The 20,634-nt window shown below is 39.5% G+C and overlaps 1 protein-coding gene across 4 annotated transcripts in view; it reads right to left on the reverse strand.

Moving 5' to 3' along the window:
* Positions 1–7,652: 7,652 nt before the first annotated feature.
* LOC112541346 (uncharacterized) overlaps positions 7,653–20,634 on the reverse strand; it is a 124,025-nt gene continuing 111,043 nt past the window's right edge. For all 4 annotated transcript variants that reach the window (XM_088131390.1, XM_088131388.1, XM_088131389.1 and 1 more), the window contains one exon: positions 7,653–18,546. In XM_088131390.1, the coding sequence (XP_087987516.1) occupies positions 15,032–16,102 (1,071 nt within the window). In that variant the 5' untranslated portion in view covers positions 16,103–18,546 and the 3' untranslated portion in view covers positions 7,653–15,031. The remainder of the gene's footprint in view (positions 18,547–20,634) is intronic.

The following is a 20,634-nucleotide window of genomic DNA, read 5'->3' on the forward strand; positions in this document are numbered from 1 at the left end:
GTGAAGTATGCTTTAGCATCATCCTTATTCCCAAGAGTGCTTTTAGAGTGAAGGGCATTATTTTGATACACAATTTTATATTTTATATATACACAATTTTATATATGCTTCACACAATGTTTAACCATACCTGTAACAGTGCACTCTATTTTATTTCTAAAGGGTTAACTTGCTTTTGCTTTGTAAAGAGCACTGGTTTCTTCTTCCCCCCCCAATTAGATGAATACAAGTTGTTTGTTTTACCAAGCTTTTGCAACAGTCGTGGGGCCCTGCATTCCAGAGAAAAGATAAGAAAAATCTTGTATGCCATTCTCTTGGTAACCAGAAGAATAAGTTACATTTAAGTTTACCTTCCTAAGAACCACCTTTCACTTGCTCAGACCGTCCCAAAAATCCCTTGTATGGGTGTGAGGGGATGTACTATCTGATTACAGATTTACATGTCTATAAAGTCTCTGATGTTTGTGTTGTAAGGTGTGATTTCATCAACCTCTCTTCTGAATGTGTTGATTGGGGTCACCCAGCTGTGTCTTGATCAAAATACATCTGTTATCTTAAAGAAGCCTCGTCTCAAGTCTTTTTATTTGGCTTTATTGAGACTTGGGAAATAAAAGGTGCCATACATTTTTGGTGAGCCAGCCAGGAGTCCCGAAGGCAGGGATTCCTTGGGGAGGCTGCTTTAAGCCCCCCTCATTGCCTTCACAACAGCGGACGGGGAAAATCGACGGAGACCATCCATCAATGTCAAGCGCGCGCCTGGAAAGTTTTCCAGTGACCTTGTGCTGATCGCCGTCGGCAGACTCCGCTCCTGCTGGGCCTGAATGCTCCAAAATTGAGGCTTCTCCCTTCCGTTGTATAAAGACGGATTGGGAAGGGTGAGTATGCTTTTATTAGGTGGGGAGTGGTGCCTTGTGAGTGCGTGAATGAGACATGGGAAACTTCTGTTAGAGATCTGCCCATGAAGTGAGTGTGTGAGGATCTTAGTGCGGTTCCTCTTATTACCCATGTGAGGCGATAGAGGCCACGACGATCCGCGTGGTTGATTTGTGTGTGTGTTGGAATATATTGTCCTAGAGGAGGATTCCAAGGTAGGAGGGTGCACTATTAGATGGAAAAGGATTTCACATTAGGGAGGGTACTCTGGCCAGACCCCGAGCTGATTGAAGGAAAAATCAGCCCGAGAAATTCCTAGAAATCCCGAGCTGAGGCCCTGCGTCGAGGGAAAGACGAACAGGGAATAGGCAGCCCGAGAAATTTTCCTGTGCCTCTCAAAGAATCCCGAGTCGACGGAAAGACCCGAGAAATCCTCTAGGCAGCACGCACCATAACTCACAGCAATAGAAGGCTTAAAAAGAAAAAAGAAAAAAAGAGGAAAAAGGAAAAAGGAAAAAGAAAAGAAAAAGAAGAAAATCCACTAGGTGGCACTATGGGGAACAGCAACAGCCGCCTGAGTGAAACAGCAAGGAAAGAAGCCGCAGCAGAAAGCTTTATGCCGGCAAAAAGCCCTACGCCGCTGCAGTGTGTTCTTAAGCACTGGGACATTTTAAAACCCAGAGTTGCAATGAAATTGAGTTTTAAAAAGAATAAACTAAAAACTTTTTGTGAACTCGTTTGGCCACATTATTATATTGGCCCAAATGGAGGATTTTGGCCACCAGAAGGTACTGTTGATGGAGAGTTCATAAATATTTTTGCCAGCTTTTTGGCTTCAAGTGGCAGAATTGAGGAAGAGATATATGCCAAATTTTTCTTTAACCTCTTCCTTCGCCCAGACCTTCAAGTTCTATGTGGGCTGAAAACCAACCCTGTAAAACTTTTTTCCCTGCAGCCGAGAGCTGAGCAGGACACAGAAACAAAGCTAAAGCACAAAACGGAGGAGGAGGAGGAGGAATTTCCCCCCCCTTATTGTACTCCAACGGCCCCTCCTCTGCTTCCTGCATCAGCTCCTCAGGCATCTCCATCGCCAGCCCCCACTGGCTCTGCTGCTGCAGCAACCCCCGCAGCTGGGACTGCCCCCCCACTGCCTTTAACCTCTGCAGCTGCTTTTCAGCCAGCTTCTCAAGATTTTTTAGTGGCAGCTTCACAGTCACCAGTGGCTGTGAGTAGCCCTTCACATACCAGGACAGGACTTGTTTACAACACGGACTCTCCTGATATTTTTGTTGCTCCACTACGGGGGCAGGACCCTAATCTCCTTGCCCCTCTTAGACAAGTACCAATGGGCAACCAATTGGCTTTTATTCACACTCCTTTCACTACCAGTGATTTATTTAACTGGAGAGAAGGATTGCCTCCTTATCGTGAGTCTCCACAGCAATATGTGGATCTTGTTCAACGCATCATTTGTACTCAAGAAGGGCCTTCGGCTGCTTCATCAGAGTCGCCTGAGTGCTATAGAAGCCCTAAGTGTGCCAACAAACATCAAACAACTCCAAACATTTCTAGGCATAACTGGATATGCAAGACTTTGGATCCCTGGGTATTCCCTCCTTGCCAAGCCTCTGTACCAACTCACACAGAAAAATATGGCTTGGGAATGGACTGGAGAACATCAATCTGCTTGGAAGGAATTAAAGGACTCTCTTGCTAGAGCTACAGCCCTTGCTCTTCCTGATCAATCTAAAGGCTTTGATTTATTTGTCACTGAGAAGCAAGGATGTGCACTAGGAGTCCTTACCCAGAAATTAGGCCCGGAAAAGGTTCCTGTTGCTTATCTATCCAAAACTCTGGATGCTGTGGTAAAAGGTTGGCCTGCTTGCCTTCGCTCAATTGCAGCTACAGCGCTTTTAATTCAAGAGACAGAAAAGATTTCTTTAGGAGCAACAGTTGATGTATATACACCCCACTCTGTACAGACATTACTGGAACAAAAACTTCCTGCATGGGCCACTTCAGCCCGATTGACTAAATATGCCAGCTTAATTTTGGAAAATGATTCAGTTAAACTGTTTCGCTGTGAGCAGCTCAATCCAGCCACCCTCCTGCCTCGACCATCAGAGGAGGTTAGCTCATTGGAAGGCCCCCATGACTGCCATCAGGTTTTAGAGATTATTGTTGGAATTCGCCCTGACCTCCAAGTTGAACCTTTTAACTTGGCAGAATGTCAGTTTTGGACTGATGGTTCTTCCTTTATTGAAAATGGGGTCCGCCAGACAGGTTTGGCTGTGGTCACCACTGATGGACCTATTTTGTTACGTAAGCTGCCCTCTCACTGGTCAGCACAGGCAGCTGAGCTGTTAGCCCTTATAGAAGCCTGTTATCTTGCCAAAGGGCAGACAGCCAATATTTTCACTGACAGCAGATACGCCTTTTTAGCTGCACACACACATGCAGCTCTCTGGAAAGCCCGGGGCTATGTGGGGGCAGATGGAAAAGCTCTGAAGATGAAACCACTGCTTGAAGAACTAGCTATGGCTGTGCGTTTGCCTACTCAATTAGCTATAGTTCATTGCAGAGGTCACCAGACTGATCGAGGTGAAATCTCCCGAGGCAATCGTGCTGCTGATTATTGGGCCAAACAAGCTGCTCGTAAGGGTGATGTCATGCCTGCAGAAACTCACCAGCTTTTACCCCTCATTCCTATAGAGCCTGATCACCCACTACCCCCTCTCTATGATCAAAGAGATCATCTTGATCCACAAGGAAAGTGGAAGGATGGATGGTGGATTGTTAACAATCGTGTTCAGTTACCTCTTCAAATCCTATGGATGGTTGTCAAAAGAAGTCATGCTATGGCCCATTGTGGCCCCAAACCTCTTTTCAAGTGGCTTTCTCAAAGATACAGTAACAAGAAGCTGAGGCACCTCTGCCAAACAGCTGTGGCTCAATGTGCTATCTGCCACAGAAATAATCCAAGGAGTGGTAAATCTACTCCTTCAGGCCACCTTCGTACTGCTCAATACCCAGGAGAAGCCTGGCAAGTGGATTTTACTGAGCTTCCCAAAAAGGGACCCAAAAATCATCTTTTGGTCTTTGTAGATTTGTTCTCTGGATGGCCTGAAGCCTTTCCTGCCTCATCTCAACGGGCAGGAGAAGTGGTCAAGGCCCTGGTGGAACACATCATCCCAAGATTCTCGGTCCCTAAAGGGTTAGAGTCAGATAATGGGAGACACTTTACCTCTGATGTCACTCAACAAGTTAGCAAATTCTTGGACATTCCTTGGCATCTACATTCCAGTTATCGGCCCCAGGCTTCAGCCAAAGTGGAACGTATGAACCGCTCTTTAAAGACTCAGCTTGCAAAGCTCTGTCAAGAAACCCAGCTCCCCTGGCCAAAGATGCTGCCCCTTGCTTTAACACGTATTAGGGCCATGCCCAGAGGGCCACTGATGTTGTCACCTTTTGAAATGCTTTATGGGAGACCGTTTGTATCTCATGAAGTGCTAACTGCATGGACAGGTGAAAAGAACATTTCTCAATATTTGCAGAAGCTGGCGCACGTCCTATCTTTTATTTCACTACAGGTTCGAGACGCCTTGCCAGTTGCTCCTGATGTACCACCCATCGCCCAGCCAGGCCAGTGGGTCAGAGTGAAGGAGCTGTTCCCATCTTGCACTGATCCAAAGTGGTCCGAGCCGAAGCAAGTACTCCTGAGCACGCCCACTGCTGTAAAAGTTGAAGGCATCAAAGCTTGGGTGCATGGATCCAGGATCAAGCAGGTGAAGGAACCCCCAGATACCTGGCAAGTTTCCTCAGTTGATGGACTTAAACTAAAATTGCAGCGCTCTCTAGCTTCACCAGCAGATCTTTTCAAGGACTAATTAGGTCCACCGGTAGAGGCCTAATTCAGGAACAGAAGATTTGAAACCATAGACTTTACCAGCCACACAAACACCTAGATGTGCTGGCTTGGTCACAACCCAAGTTGTGAAACTGACTACATAAGAAGCATCTTATGTTCAAAAGCAAAGGGAGGAAATGAAGGGCATTATTTTGATACACAATTTTATATTTTATATATACACAATTTTATATATGCTTCACACAATGTTTAACCATACCTGTAACAGTGCACTCTATTTTATTTCTAAAGGGTTAACTTGCTTTTGCTTTGTAAAGAGCACTGGTTTCTTCTTCCCCCCCCAATTAGATGAATACAAGTTGTTTGTTTTACCAAGCTTTTGCAACAGTCGTGGGGCCCTGCATTCCAGAGAAAAGATAAGAAAAATCTTGTATGCCATTCTCTTGGTAACCAGAAGAATAAGTTACATTTAAGTTTACCTTCCTAAGAACCACCTTTCACTTGCTCAGACCGTCCCAAAAATCCCTTGTATGGGTGTGAGGGGATGTACTATCTGATTACAGATTTACATGTCTATAAAGTCTCTGATGTTTGTGTTGTAAGGTGTGATTTCATCAACCTCTCTTCTGAATGTGTTGATTGGGGTCACCCAGCTGTGTCTTGATCAAAATACATCTGTTATCTTAAAGAAGCCTCGTCTCAAGTCTTTTTATTTGGCTTTATTGAGACTTGGGAAATAAAAGGTGCCATACAAGAGCTTGCCTAAAGCTTGCAGACATTCTTAGAAAGAGAAAATGAGGCTTTGCCCTGATCAGAAAAAAGATGGAAAGAAGGTGAGGGGGTAAAGACCTTCTTGGGATTAGGGATGCAAAGCGGTGTCAGTCTTACCAGTCTGCCTTTTGATAAATGAATGTGTTTGGAACTGGCCATGGCAACCATTTGAGGAACCCTGTCCTAAAAAGAAATTCCTGTCCTATGCTGTCATCTTTTCTTTTAATGTTTGATGAAAATGAAGAGAAATAATCACAAGGAAACACAGCCAGATTGCAAGTACAGTGGAACCTCGGGTTACGAACGCTTCTGTTAACGAAGTTTTCGGGTTACGCAAAATTTTGCCTCGGTTTGCGAACTCCGCCTCGGGGTACGAACAGGATACGCGGCCATTTTCCCTCCTGTGACATGGTCCACGGCCATTTTTCCACCCCTGACACATGGTCTGCGGCCATTTTTCCGCCCCTGACACGTGGTCCGCGGCCATTTTTCCGCCCGTGACACGTGGTCCACAGCCATTTTTCCGCCCGTGACACGTGGTCCGCGGCCATTTTCCCGCCCCTGACACGTGGTCCGCGGCCATTTTTCCGCCCGTGACACGTGGTCCACAGCCATTTTTCCGCCCGTGACACGTGGTCCACAGCCATTTTTCCGCCCGTGACATGTGGTCCGCGGCCATTTTCCGCCCCTGACACGTGGTCTGCAGCCATTTTCCGCCCCTGACACGTGGTCGGGGGAGGGGGACTCTCCCTCCAAGCAATAGCCACCTCCCTGTCCTCCATGCCAGAATGGATTAACGGTAATTACATTGAACCTTATGGGGAAATTAGCTTCGGGTTGTGACCAATTCAGGCTGCGACCAGAGTCACGGAACGAATTAAGTTCGTAACCCGAGGTACTACTGTAGAACATATCCTGATTTCCCAGAATATTCTGTGAATGAAAATATGAGGTAGATGACATGATTAAAAATTTGTCAGGAAGCAGCTTTATGCATAGAACCCCACAGCCCAATTCAAATGAAATAGTTCTGTTCTAAGCAATATTCTGTGTAATCCTTGAGCTGATAAAAGAACAGGTTTTTTAAAAAGGGTTATATAGATTATTGCAATGTGCTCTACATGGGGCTACCCTTGAAGAGTATCCAGAAGCTACAGCTGGTGCAAAATGCAGCTGCGCAGGCAATTTTGGATGCCCCAAGAATGGCATAGGTAACATCGTTGCTGCAGGAGCTGCATTGGGTGCTGGTTTGCTTCCGGGTCCAATTCACAGTGTTGGTTATTACCTTTAAAGCCCTACATGGCATGGGGCCAGGCTACCTGAGGGACTGTCTCATCCCCATTACTCAATCTGTCCCACCTGGTCAGGCAGAGAAGATAGGTTGCAGATCCCGTCTACAAAAGAATGTCGACTGGCAGGGCCCAGGAGGACAGCCTTCTCTGCCATTGCCCCTGTCCTGTGGAACACTCTTCCCCCAGAGGTGAGGTGGCCCCACTCTCCCTGCCTTCCAGAAAGGGGTGAAGACTTGGTTCTGCCAACTCATGTGGGGCGAGAGGGGATATAACCAACCTGGGGGTGGCTGGCGCCTTGAAGACACTCCCCTTGAAGACACTTCCTGAGTCTATTGTTAGTTAACATCAGCTTCTTGGATGCTATTTATTATTCATATAGGAACTTTTTGTAATGTGTTTTTAATTACTATTTATTATATTTTAATAAAAAAAAAAATTCCTGTAAACCGCCCAGAGTGGCTCTGCAGTGAGATGGGCAGTGACAAATTTGAAATATAAACAGATAAATATAAATAAAATAAAAAGAAGGTTTTTTAAACAGACGTTTTTAAGGGCTTAGGGGTGAAGAAAGAAAGAGGGAAATACAATGCACCATTGTGAATATTTATTTATTTATTTAGTAGACTTATCCCCACCCATCTCCCCAAATATCCAGAACAGAGTGCTGGATTAGACTGGCATGATTCAACAGGACAATCCTTGGGTAATTTCATTTAACATGTTTTCTAGCAGAACTCCATGGAATCTCTCAAACTACCAAAATGAATATAAAACTCCTGTAAAGACTGTTGGTTCACTGGGCATGGGACGAAACAAACCAACAAACTTTTTAGTGTCTAAAAAAAACACAATTTTGTTTTAATTCATTTTAACCATGCTTTATTGCAAGGGTTCTTATACTGGAGGAGGTGTGGGGGGGGGGGCACGTCACAATATTTTTCTACACATCACAATATTTTTCTACTCAAGTTCAGACTTTTGAATATTACTAAGATTACAAATCAATTTTGCATCTCTTGACTTTTTTTTAGCAGAGGCACAAGGATACTATTCCAATGATATTGTATTCTTTAAAGTATTTATGTTATAGCATATTATTTTGAAATGATTTCTTAAAATACACATTTATTTTTCACATTTTTACATGTTTACATTAAAATCTGTTATGCCAAAAATGTCAGTAAAGTTTTGCATTTCCTTTGATTAAAGCAAAATATATTTCATGGACTGGAGTTTTAACACAACTGAATCAGAGAAAACTTGGTTTATCATTTTTATCTATGATTTTAAATTTCACTTAAGTTTATCTATTTCAGCCTTTGATCAGCATAAAGGTTAAAATACATCTGAAATTAATCCAGTAATTTAAATACTAAGTGTTAGTAGCCTTAAATATGTTTACTACAAAATGCCTATACATCTATAGACTAAAAAATACAAGTAAGTACTGTAGGAGGAGAGCCATGTTAACCTATGGTGTCAAAAAATCAGAAGGAGTGTAGTAGCACCTTTTCCAATGAAAAATTTTATTAAAAGACATAACTTTTTGTGAGCTGCAGCTCTCTTCATCAAATTCATAGAGTGGCTAGACTGATGTAAAATTTAAATTGGGATGAAGCATGGAAGGGAAAGGAGAGGAAGATAAGTTGATCATACATATGCAGGTTACATGTAAGATAGATTACAAGTAACTTATCAATTAATAATTGTACAGGTAGTCCTCGCTTAGTGACCACTGTTGTGGTCCATGGTTCATTATCCATGGTTAAGCGAGATAATCATGTGACTGTGACTTGTAATTTTACTGCCAGCTTCTCCATTGACTCTGCTTGTTGGAAGCTGGCTGTGAAGCGCACAAATGGTGATTACGTAACTGCAGAACACTGCAATGGTCATAAGTGTGAGGACTGGTCATAAAGTTACTGTCTCAATGCCATTGTAACTTTGAACATTTGCTAAACAGGATAGTTGTTAAGCAGGGTCTACCTGTAATGTGTTAAAAATCCACTGTTGAGACCTTCTTGATGATGAAAATTTTCTGTTGTGTGTTACGTATATTTTCTTTAAAGTCTTTACATTCATTTAGGCTTAATGACATTATTTTGCAGAAGTCTCTAAAACCAGATTTAGATTATGTGTTTTCAGTTAGGGACACAAACAAGTAATCTATTTAAATATAAATGTCTGGAATTAAATAATTACAAGTGCAAATCTATACAAATTTGCACTTGTAATGATTTAATCCTGGATGTAAGTGATACTGTAGTAGTCTACAATATAGAAAGGTTTTGCAATTAATTTGTTAGAAGCTTCCAGAACGAAACAATAGAGCCAGGTAAGGGGGGAAAATCCCTTTGTGTAGGAAGAAGATCAACACATAAAAAACACTGAGACAGCTAGGAACAGATGAGAGAAAAGAGATGCTAATACAGCTAGCCATAACACAGACCTGACTTTCAGTTCATCATGCAAGAGCCAGCCTGCTCTTAAAAATGCAAATCTGCCTGACAACTTATTTCAGGGGAAAAATAAAACACTTCTACTTTCTCTGACCAATTTGTTGCACACCGAATTCCCCTTTCAGCCCAAGAGGCTTTTCTTAATGTCAGGTTTCAGTTCTGCAAAGTATGATGGAACAAAGCAGCATATTCACAGTCAGAGAGCCTACTCACCTTTAATCAAACCGCTTCAATAGATTGCTCTTCATCAACCAGGGAAATCATGGAAATATGTACAATCTTCTTGTGAACTCAATAAATGTTCCTACTCATATTAGAAGTTAGCTGATAAAATTTCCTTTAAGATTCTTTTGAAGTTTTGTCTGAGAGGATCTGAGGGTACAACTAGATAATGTTAGGCCTTAAAAGAGGTCTTCCTTTGAATGGCCATCAGGCTTGGGAATAAGGCCTGTTTGTTTTGGAAAGGAATCAGGGGTGTCTGCAGGGTATGGTTAAAAAAAAAAGTCAAGATGGCAGCTACAACAGTGTGATTGAAGCTCTGCCTATTTTTTTACGTGGGTCCCCAGATATCATGCCAGCCCAATAATTTGGTCTGGGCTTTTTCTGTGGGTGCCCCTTTGCTAGCTACTTGTTGAAGAAAAGATATCAAAATGTGATGCAGTGTTAACATCCTTTTTTAAAAAAAATAACTGTTAAAGATTATAATTGCAATATTGAAAATAATAAAAATTAAAAGAAAGAAAGAAGAGTAGAAAGAAAGAGTAAAAAAGTACAAAGGAAAAGAAAAAAATGTAGAGAATAGAAAGAAAAGAAAGCGCAAATATAGTAAAGAAAAAGAAAAGAAATATATAAAGAAGTGACTTCCAACCTTCATCAAAACAAGTATATACAATTTTAGTAACTTTTCACCTCCTCTTAATTTACAACCAATGATCTCTTCATCCCATGTCTCATTTCTTATGTATAAACAGATCCCTAAAACATCGTTATTTCAGTTCTGGTGTCAGCAAAAGTCCATTAAGGGTTGCCAGAATTAATAATATATCTATTTTAACCTTGATCAAATACACCAACTTTATATTCCTTCCTTTTACTTCTAACAAACTTAATCTTTAGTCCATTCAAGTAATGTCATAGAACTTGATTTCTTTTCATTTCTTTTTTACCCCTTCTTACAAGATTCATCCAAGCTTTAATAAACCTCTTTTGTAAATCCAAAGAATGATCCAGGGCACTCTCTTGGTTTATTATTTGTAATTCCATTTTGATTTTTAAAGCATCAACCAATTTCTTTTGTATGTCCAATGAAATATTTTTCCATGTCATTCCTGTAGCCTTTCATTCAGTGTCAACTCTATTTCTGTCTTGTCAGATAAAAACTTGTCAGATAAAACTTGTTCATCTTCTGCCATTTCTTCCAAAACATATTTTGGACACAGTCTATCTATAGAAGCAAACATTGCTATTGACATTGTTGATATTAACTTCTGATTTCAGTGTTCAAATATATCCTTCAGTATTTCCAATGTTATAATATTTCATCTCATTCTGTAGCTGTTAATCAGATTTATGTATTCTTCTTTAATTAAAACCTTTAGTTCCCTCTAGTGTCCAATTTTTGAAATTGTTTATCTCTTCTATTTTCAAAACAAGTCAACTTTCCCACATGAAGGACTCTTATAATTAATTCCAAAGTCTTATTTCAAATTTATCTGAACCCTTAATCAGTTTATAACTTTCTAAAATCAGTCTTAATTCAAATTTTTTAAGTTCTTAAACTTGTAGTTAAATTTTTCTTTCATTAAAGATTGAAGGCAGACTCACCCGGTGTTTTCCGACTTGTCAATCTAAAAGTTTCTAATAGCTGAAAAGTAGTTAATAAGCAATTTCCAAATGTGATTAGAAAAGGAAGTCCTGTATGCGAACTTAGTGTCCTTTTAAAGGCACCGACTGCAGTTGGAGCAACATGGCTATTCCCTCAACTCCCAGAGCTCTAAACCTGCCAGAGATTGCTGTCTTGTGGTCTCCTTGTGAGGAGCAACTGTCTGGAGCACTTGTGGGTGATCTCAATCCTCTCCTTGTCCAAAGAGGAATTAAGAAGAGTCAGTCTACTTGCTGGCTTTTCATTCTACTGCAGTTATCGGCTCCACTTTTCATGGAGCTGTCTTCAGTCTGCCATTTCTTCCTTCAAAAGTTGCAGTGTTAACATTCAACATAGTGTACTAAACAACAAATTTGTGGTTTGTTACAAAAATACATTGAACTACACAAAGAGAACTTAAACAAAATTTTCTTTCCAGATGCAAATTTATTGCTTTACTTTTTAAGAGAGAACAGTATTATAAAAAAGCTGGACTTTTGCAGCTATTGTTTCTTATTCTAAATTTCCTGAGATTAAAATGTCTCCTGTTTAAAGCAGCAGAAGAAATCCCTATTATATTCTATGAACAATTTTTGTCCTTGTGTACTTCTGAACAGTTAACTTCTTGAGCAGAAAATACAGTTTCTATCTTTGGCAGGGCAACACTTTTACAAAGCTTCATTTTTCCTACTGATGCCAAGGAGGATGAAATGTTTTCAAGTTTCTCATCTTTGTTTTGCCGTAAAAAGGAACAGAGCACAGCAGGGCATAAAGGCACAACATGTGTTTAAATATATAAAAAGTGCTAACAAAACCTTAATATCTGTTATCACTCAATTATACAGGGGCCAAAAGGGGAAAAAAAAGGATAAATAAAAAAGGAAATACTTTGTTGATGTCCAAGGTCAGGACATTGAGATGTTGATGAATATCATTAAACACAACAGAAGTGTTGCCCATAAAAAGATATTTAAATATTTCAGAGTTGTTGGAAATAATTTTCATAAAGGTTATGCAGTGGGAAGTTCTCATTACCCCTCTTTTGTTACAAAAAGTATAATGAATAAGATAACAGAAGAATCTATTCTCAAAACAACAAATGAAGCAAAATGGATTTCTCATGTATGTTTCTCTTCCTAGGTTAGGCTGTATGAGCTGTATTTGTTAAAAAGTGAAATGTCGAGATACAACAAACTGCTGGAATGAATTTTCCAAGGAATATTGAGAAAATAAAACAAACCAAAAAATTGCAGCATGGTTAGCAAAACAGATATCACGCACGTTCTTAAAATTTCAATTATGCTGTAGCTGTTTTTGAATAAAAATTGGGAATTTGTGGAAGTTCCAGTTAGTAAGTAAGTAAGTAAGTAAATAAATAAATAAATATCCCAGTAAGATTATGCACATCTTGTTCCTAGGTGGAGTTATCACAATATGTCAAATCCTGCTGGCTTAAACTTCCTGTATCTTAGCTATAATTAAGCATAGAGTAAAGTGAATGTGTTGTCTGCAGTCTTGAGTGGTTCAGTATAGTAATACTGAGGTTATCATGTGTTTCAGGATACAAGCACAGCTTTTCACTTGGTATCTTTACTACAGAAAGTAACTGTAGTAAAAGTTTTGTACTGGATATGAGTGAAGCTAAAACCTGAGTTAGGTTTTATCTCTTTTTTAGCCTACATTGCATCTGATCACAAGTAGAGTCTTTTGTTCTGATTTATTTTTGATCTCTTATATGAGTACTTGATCTCTGATTAAAAAAATAATGTAACCCCCCGCCCCCAGCCCAACAGCTGTTTCATTCCTACTTAGAGAAGAATCTAGCATAGGTACATGGAGATATAAAACTCCTACCCAATTTGATACATGTAGCTATTTTGAATGCTTTGTCATTCTAGGGTTTTGGCAGTATGAAATGAAAATGAATGATCCAAGTGAAGTCTATATATTCTTACTTAGGATGAAAATGAATTGATCCAAGTGAAGTCTATATATTCTTAATTAGGATTTTTGCAGATCAGGAGGAAAGAAAATTATATTTCAAACAAGATGGACAAGTGTAGATATAGGAGAGAAATGTACTTGTCTTTTTATGCTTCTATTCCTCATGGGTCTTTCATGTTCAGAGCTAATATAGAGTGGTATTCCTCTAGGAAAGTAGCTGGTATCCCACCCAAATGATACATTTTCCTCATGCTCAGTCTGATTTTAAGCAAATGATAGCACTTACCTTATGAACACATTCCTCTGGTGGCATGCCCTTTTCAGCTTACAAAATGTTCCTAATACAATAATTAGGAATATTGACAAAGGAGAGCTCTTTTTGTCATGAGGCAATCTGACCATAGGTGGCAAGCTAAGACAGGTTTCTGATACAACTTTGTATTGGCACTGAATACTGCCTGATGACCCCATTGAACTGTGCTATATGAACTAATGAAGAATCCAGAAATGAATCTAGCCCTATCTTAGCAATATTCACCACGGAGTTTACAAAACCTATTTTATGAAATCCACAGGTTTCAAAAATGAAATAAACTAGGGCATCTATTGTATTGTGAGTCTATAATCATAATAACAATGATAATATATCTTTATGAAATCTGTCCATAGCCTTTCTGTTGCAAATCATCCCCTGCTTTTTGTATTTACTAAAACATGTCACACCCACTGTAATCCCAAAAAATACCATTTTAGAGAAACTACTACTCCAACGTTATCAATAAAAATAGAGGGTACGTGGAAAGGTTGTCATGTCATGAAACAATACATATCCTATTCCCTGGGCTAGAATTAATTTTTTATTCTTAATTCTTCTCCCTTATACCCATCACTGCATTTATGTAGCCTAGAATAAACTTCATGGCACCTCCTGTCACTCCATCTGAGTCAAACTTTCATAGCGAAGTGTTAGACAATGGTTATATTAAGGACACTGCTTATAAACTGTATACTATATTGCTAGTCAACCATCTCAAATTAATTATAAATAAAATTATATATCTGGATTTATTTCCAAGAGAACTATAGCCAGCACCATTAAAACTTATAAATACTATGCTCTTTTCTAAAGAAAATGTATTCCCTTTATCAATATGTTCATTGGTTGTACTGAAAGGTTTTGATTGTGTGGGAGGATTATTTAAAGAAAGGAGTTTACAAAAATAGCCAAGTGAAAATGTGGAAAGATAAGGGATTATACAGAATGAGAGATGTTTATAAGAATCCCACACCTTATCCTAAAGAAGAATTAGAACAGCAATTAGAATATAAAATACTGTGACTCCTATGGATTCAAATAAATTCCTTTTAAATAAATCATCCATTAATTGGGGGGGGGGATTAATAATAAAATACTCTTCTCAGCCTAAAGGCATGATCTCTGAAAAGTAGATGCTATTATTGGAAACAGATATAAGAAAACTTTTCCTATGTTTGGAAGAACCCGAGGAGATTGATTTGGGAAGACAACTGGATGATAATGGCAAGCATTGTGTTAATCTGGGGGAATTTTATTGGCTTCTATGAAGAAATTCTATTTGAAGATTTTGCATCCAAGTCAATTAACTGCCATTAGAATTGCACAAATATCCTATAATTATTCAGCAAAATGTTAGAGGGATTGTAAACAGAAGGAAACATTCTTTCCCCTTTGGTGGACATGTGAAAAAGTATTAGATATTTAGAAAAAAAGCTTTTAGTGAACTGAATGTTACAATTTAACAAAGAATTATATTTTCACCAACATTAGGATTGATATATATATATATATATATATATATATATATATATACATACATACACACACACACACACACACACACACACATACATACATACATACATACATAAAATCCCCTCTCACCCCTATGGCTGATACGTGTCTTCCTCAATTTCGGGTCCTCTACTAGAGGCCTGGGAGTTTGAGGATTCTGAGCAGGATCTTGGGTGTTCCTAACACTGCACTCTTCTGGACAGAGAGCTCTGTTGTTGGGATCTGGTAGAGCCATTCTCCCAGGTTGGGAGTCACAGCCCTGAGTGTTTCTACCACCACTGGGACCACTTTGGCCTTTGCTTTCTGCATCCTTTCTAGTTCCTCTTTCAGACTCTGACACTTCTCCAGTGTCTCATACTCCTTCTTCCTGATGTTGCTGTCACTTGGCACCACTACATCTATCACCATTGCTGTCTTCTGATCCTTGTCTACTACCATGATGTTTGGTTGACTGCCCAGGACCTCCCTGTCTCTCTGGATCTGAAAGTCCCACAGGATCTTAGCCCTGTTGCTCTCCATGACCTTCTGTGGAGTCTCCCATCTGGAATTGGAAGGGTCTAGCCCATACACTGTGCAGATGTTCCTGTACACAATGCCAGCTACATGGTTGTGCCATTCAGTGTATGCTATTCCTGCCTGCATCTTACACCCTGCCACTATGTGCTGGACTGACTCTGAGGCTTCCCTGCACAGTCTGCACCTTGGGTCCTGTCTAGTGTGGTAGACCCCTGCTTCTATGGATTTCATGCTTAGTGCCTGTTCTTGTGCTGCTATGATCAGTGCCTCAGTGCTGTTTTTTAGTCCAGCCCTTTCTAGGGACTGGTAGGATTTCCCAGTGTCAGCCACCTCAGGTATCTGTTGATGGTACATCCCATGCAGGGGCTTGTCTTGCCATGGCACTTCCTCCACTTGAACTTCCTCCCATGTCTGCTGCTGCCTCAGGCATTCTCTCAGCAGCTCACCTTTGAGTGCCATTCTACTGATATACTCCTGGATGCTCTGAGTTTCATCCAGAACAGTGGCTTTTACACTCACTAGACCATACCTGCCCTCTTTCCGGCTGGTGTACAGTCTCTGGTGTTGGACTTGGGGTGGAAACCTCCATACTTTGTGAAGACCTTCCAGGTCTTCACGTTGGTAGCCTCCATGTCCTCCTTTGGCCAGCTCATGATACTGGCAGGGATCTGACGACTGGTAGGGCATATGTGTTTATGGTGTGGATCTTGTTCTTCCCATTAAGCTGAATCTTCAGGACCTGCCTTACCCTTTGGTGGTACTTGGATGTTCTGTCTCCCTTGCCTCCTTATCATGGTTCTCATGTCACTGTGGGATACCAAGGTACTTGTAGCTTGTCTGTATATCTGCCATGTGGCCTGCTGGTAGTTTCACCCAGTTGTACACCCAGTTCACTCAGTTTTAACTACCTTATCTCTCTTTGCTACCATCCGGCCACACTTTTCCAGTCCAAATGACATCCTAATGTCTTCACTGTAGATCTGTGTCAGGTTGATCAGTGAGTCGATATCTCGTTCACTCTTAGCATACTCTTAGCTTGATGTCATCCATGTAAAGGAGGTGGCTGATGGTAGTTCCACTCTTGAACTTGTATCCATATCCAGTCCTTGTGATTATCTGGCTGAGGAGGTTCAAGACGTAGAACAGCAGTGGGGACAGTGCATCCCCTTGGTATATGCTACACTTGATGGCCACTTGCGCAAGCTGTCTTAAGTTGACTTCCAATGTTGCTTTCCACAATCCCACTGAGTTCTTGAGGAAAGTCCTTAGTGTCCTGTTGACTTTGTATAGTGCCAGGCATTCACAAACCCATGTGTGTGGCATTGGGTTGTAGGCTTTCCTGTAGTCAATCCAGGCTGTGCTCATTGGTCAGTCTAGTCCTTGAGACTTGAGTGACTATCTATGAGCAACTGGTGTTTTGAGCCTCTGGTGTTGTTCCCAATGCCCTTCTGATCTGTGTTCATGTACTGGCCCATATGGTCCTGTAGCTTGATGGCTATAATGACTGATAGAACTTTCCATGTTGTGGGGAGACAGGTTATTGGCCGGAAGTTGGATGGTGCTGTTCCCTTGTGAGGGTCTTTCATGATCAGCACTGTTATTCCTTGTGTTAGCCAGTCTGGGTGGGAGCCTATCTGGTTCATCTGTGCTGCTAGGCATTCATGCACTGCTGTTAGTTTCTTTAGCCAGTAGGTGTGGATCATGTCCGGGCCAAGTGCTGTCCAGCTCTTCTTGTTCTTGACCCGCTGTTGGATGTCTGCTATTGTGATGGTGACTGCTTTCTGTCCTGGGAGATTGCTGTGGTCTGCTCTCAGATCCTGCAGCCACTTTGCACTGGTGTGCATTTTGCACTCCGTATATTATGGACAGAATATTAGGTTAAATAGCAAGAAACCTATTGTGTTTTTATTTTTGGTAGGTGAATCGTTAATCATTCAGTAGAAATACTTAGATAATTTATCAGTTGAAAAATGGCATAGTACAATTTGGTCAGTAGCTCTACTCAAAAAAAGGATCAGATAAAGTTCATATATTAAAGGAACTGGATAATGAACCATTATTCTAAAGGAGCTGGAGAGACTCTGTTTTCCAAATAATATGTCTTTCTCTCTCAACTCACAGGTTGTACGGAAATTATAGTATGATCTATAACAAGACTAGAAAAAATGAATGCTAAACTGATTGCCAGTTAAAACGTATTCTTATCATTTAAAATAAAATGATTACATTTAGCGCACACCAGTTAAATTAATTAACTATTAATTATTAATATTAGTTTATTAAGTAAATTATCAAATTTGGAATTAATTAGTGAATTAAATTATTTTAAAAGGACTCCATTCTTAATGATCTAAGCAAGGGTGGGGGACAAAGTTATTTCCCTATAGATTTCACTTGGCTCTGGTGTTCACCTTTCTCCCTTCCTGATGTTTCCTGCCATATGCTATGGAGAAAAAATTAGCCTGAAAATTAGAGACTGGAAGGATTGCTGTAATCCCTCAAAGTAGGATTTTCTATGAGGATTTGGGAATTTTTGTTTTTGTTTTTGTTTTTCTAAATAAGCATGAAAATGTCAAATAAGTAATCAGGGACAATTACAGAGCTTTTAAGAAAATCAACTAATTCAGCATTCAACAAGACTTTGTTTTCAAAATCAATAGGAGTGTGTTTTCCTAGTACATGAGGAACCACAGGACAAATGATTGATTATGGGACTTGTTTATCATTGCTACTGAAAATGTGATAGTGGTTTTATCTGAAAACAGCTGTAAATATATATGGTTCTTATGACAACAAGCAAGTTTAGCTTCATTCATAAAATAAAGTAATAATATCATGTAAGCCACTGAGAGTCATTGGATGGCAGTGGGATATAAATACAATACATAAGTAATAATAGATTCCCTTTCTTCTAAATGCAAGAATTTTTTGAGAATTCTACATTCTCCTAAGCATTAACAGTTCCAGTGCGTTGATTATTTTCTGGTAACCATTATTTCTTTTATGGGGTTGTTCTTTTGCTGTACATGACATTGAATTACCATAGTTGACTTCTCAGTATGATCTATCTTTCGTCCTTCAATATGCTGTAATGTGGAAGGCTTCATCAATGCCTCAAATGGAGTTCTGGCCTTAATGAAAAAATAAAAGAACTTTATTAAGCTTGCAGTTTGTACAGGCAGTGTGTAATATTACCCAGTATTCATGCCAATTGTATTCCTCTATATCTATATTGTACCTTCAACAATTTTAGTTTCTGCTAGCATGTTTTCTAAAATGTGAAATCAAGAGGTATTTTAATTGAGTATACTGCCATTACACTGTTTTATACAATTCAAATTCCTCTTGCAGTAACTCAGATGGTTTAAAAACCTGATAATAAGTCCCTATTAGCCCATGATCCTGCCCCTTTTCCAAAGATCTGCAATTTTCAACCAAGGGATATCTCAAAATGTATATTTATCACGTGAATAAGGGTCAAAAATTATAGTTCCAGCCTATCAGCGTCCAAATTTGTCCCGCTTTTTCTAATGCTGGACACAGAAATATGGTTAAAAATGGAGCCAAACCCCTGTGTGTGTTTGTGTGTGTGTGTGTGTGTGTGTGTCACATAATCACTTTGTCATTGTGCCCATAGTGGCTTTTGAATTTCATCATTACATCCCATAAAGAAATAGACATGTGTTTTGGATGATTCAAAATCTACAGCATTTTTTAAATAGACAACCAGCAACTATTAATAATATGGATATGAGTTATCTGCAAGAACTTTGGAACAAAGAGGTGGAATACCCCATATTAAGCATTAATGGGTAAGGGTGCTAAAAATATTAAGTAAGTCTTTTACGATCCAATTTATGAAATGTATTTAATATTTTTTTCAGTGTTTATTTGACACCTCAGAGGAAGTTTTTAAAAAGTGTCAACCACAATATGCTAGAAGTATAAAATGATGGCAGTGGTAATTATGCATATAATATCAGCTTGACCCATCATCACCCTATTTTGATTTAACATTCATGGTTTGTTAATAAGGTTTTGGGAAGAATAGTGTATTTGAGATGTGAATGTGATTTGAATTATATACCAAATTTGAATGTTATCACTATATTTTTCCTCCTTTTTTAATATACACACTAAAGCAATAGAAATATCTATATTATTTATTTTATTTTGTTATTCAATTTGTATGACCACCCATCTCAAATTCATGACACTTGGGCAGCTAATAATACTTTAAAACAAGATAAAAATAACATAACAAAATTATAAATAAGATATACTGTATAGCAGATGAGAAAGACTAACCAAAGACAGCAATTAACCCAGACATTATTCTAAATTCATCTAGGTGATGAATTCTATTTGACAATAGACCAGGTTTAGGGAAGATAGCTCTGACCCCTCCATTTAATACAGGTAGTCCTCACTTAATGACTGTTTGTTTAGCAGCCCTTTGAAGTTACGACGGCGCTAAAGAAAGTGACTTACAACTGGTGCCTGAAGTTATGACTGTTGCAGCACCCTCACAGTCATGTGATCGCAATCTAGGCGCTTGGCAACCAACTCGCACTTATGAGGGTTACAGCGTACCGAAGTCACATGATCTCCATTTGCAACCTTCTCAGCCAGCTTTTGGCAAGTAAAATCAATGGGCAACTGCATGATTCACTTAATGACCATGTGATTCACTTAACAACCACATGATTCACTAATTGACTGCAGTGATTCACTTAACTGCTGCAAAACAGGTAATAAAATTGGATCTGGTCACATGACAATTTGCTTAACAACAGCATCACTTAGTGACCTAAATTCTGTTTAGTGACCTCACTAAATTCCAATTGTACTTGTTAAGTGAGGACTACCTATAATTAGTTCAGTTTTGCTATTAATAAGAACAGTTTTTGAAAGCTAAGACATTTTCCTATGAAAAAGACCAGTGAAGAATATTAATCTGAATGTCTGCTAGTGTTTTATTTATTTTATTAATTTGTTAATCAAATTTGTATGGCCGCCCATCTCACAAAAGCGACTCTGGGCGGTGTACAACAATCCGATGAAACAACACATACACAAAATACTCAGTATAATGTATAGGTCAGTGAGTTGGAAGTAGGATGAGAAAGTGAGTGTTGCTTGGGCCATGAATTTAAGTAGAAAGCTAAGGCTGTCTTCAGTCTCTGTTAGAGTTCATTTGATACTGCTAAAATACTTTC

Source organism: Python bivittatus, unplaced genomic scaffold, assembly GCF_059951505.1.
Source record: "Python bivittatus isolate LINGU-HERP-01145 unplaced genomic scaffold, Pbiv_v1 ctg000960_np1212, whole genome shotgun sequence".
NCBI lineage: Eukaryota > Metazoa > Chordata > Lepidosauria > Squamata > Pythonidae > Python > Python bivittatus.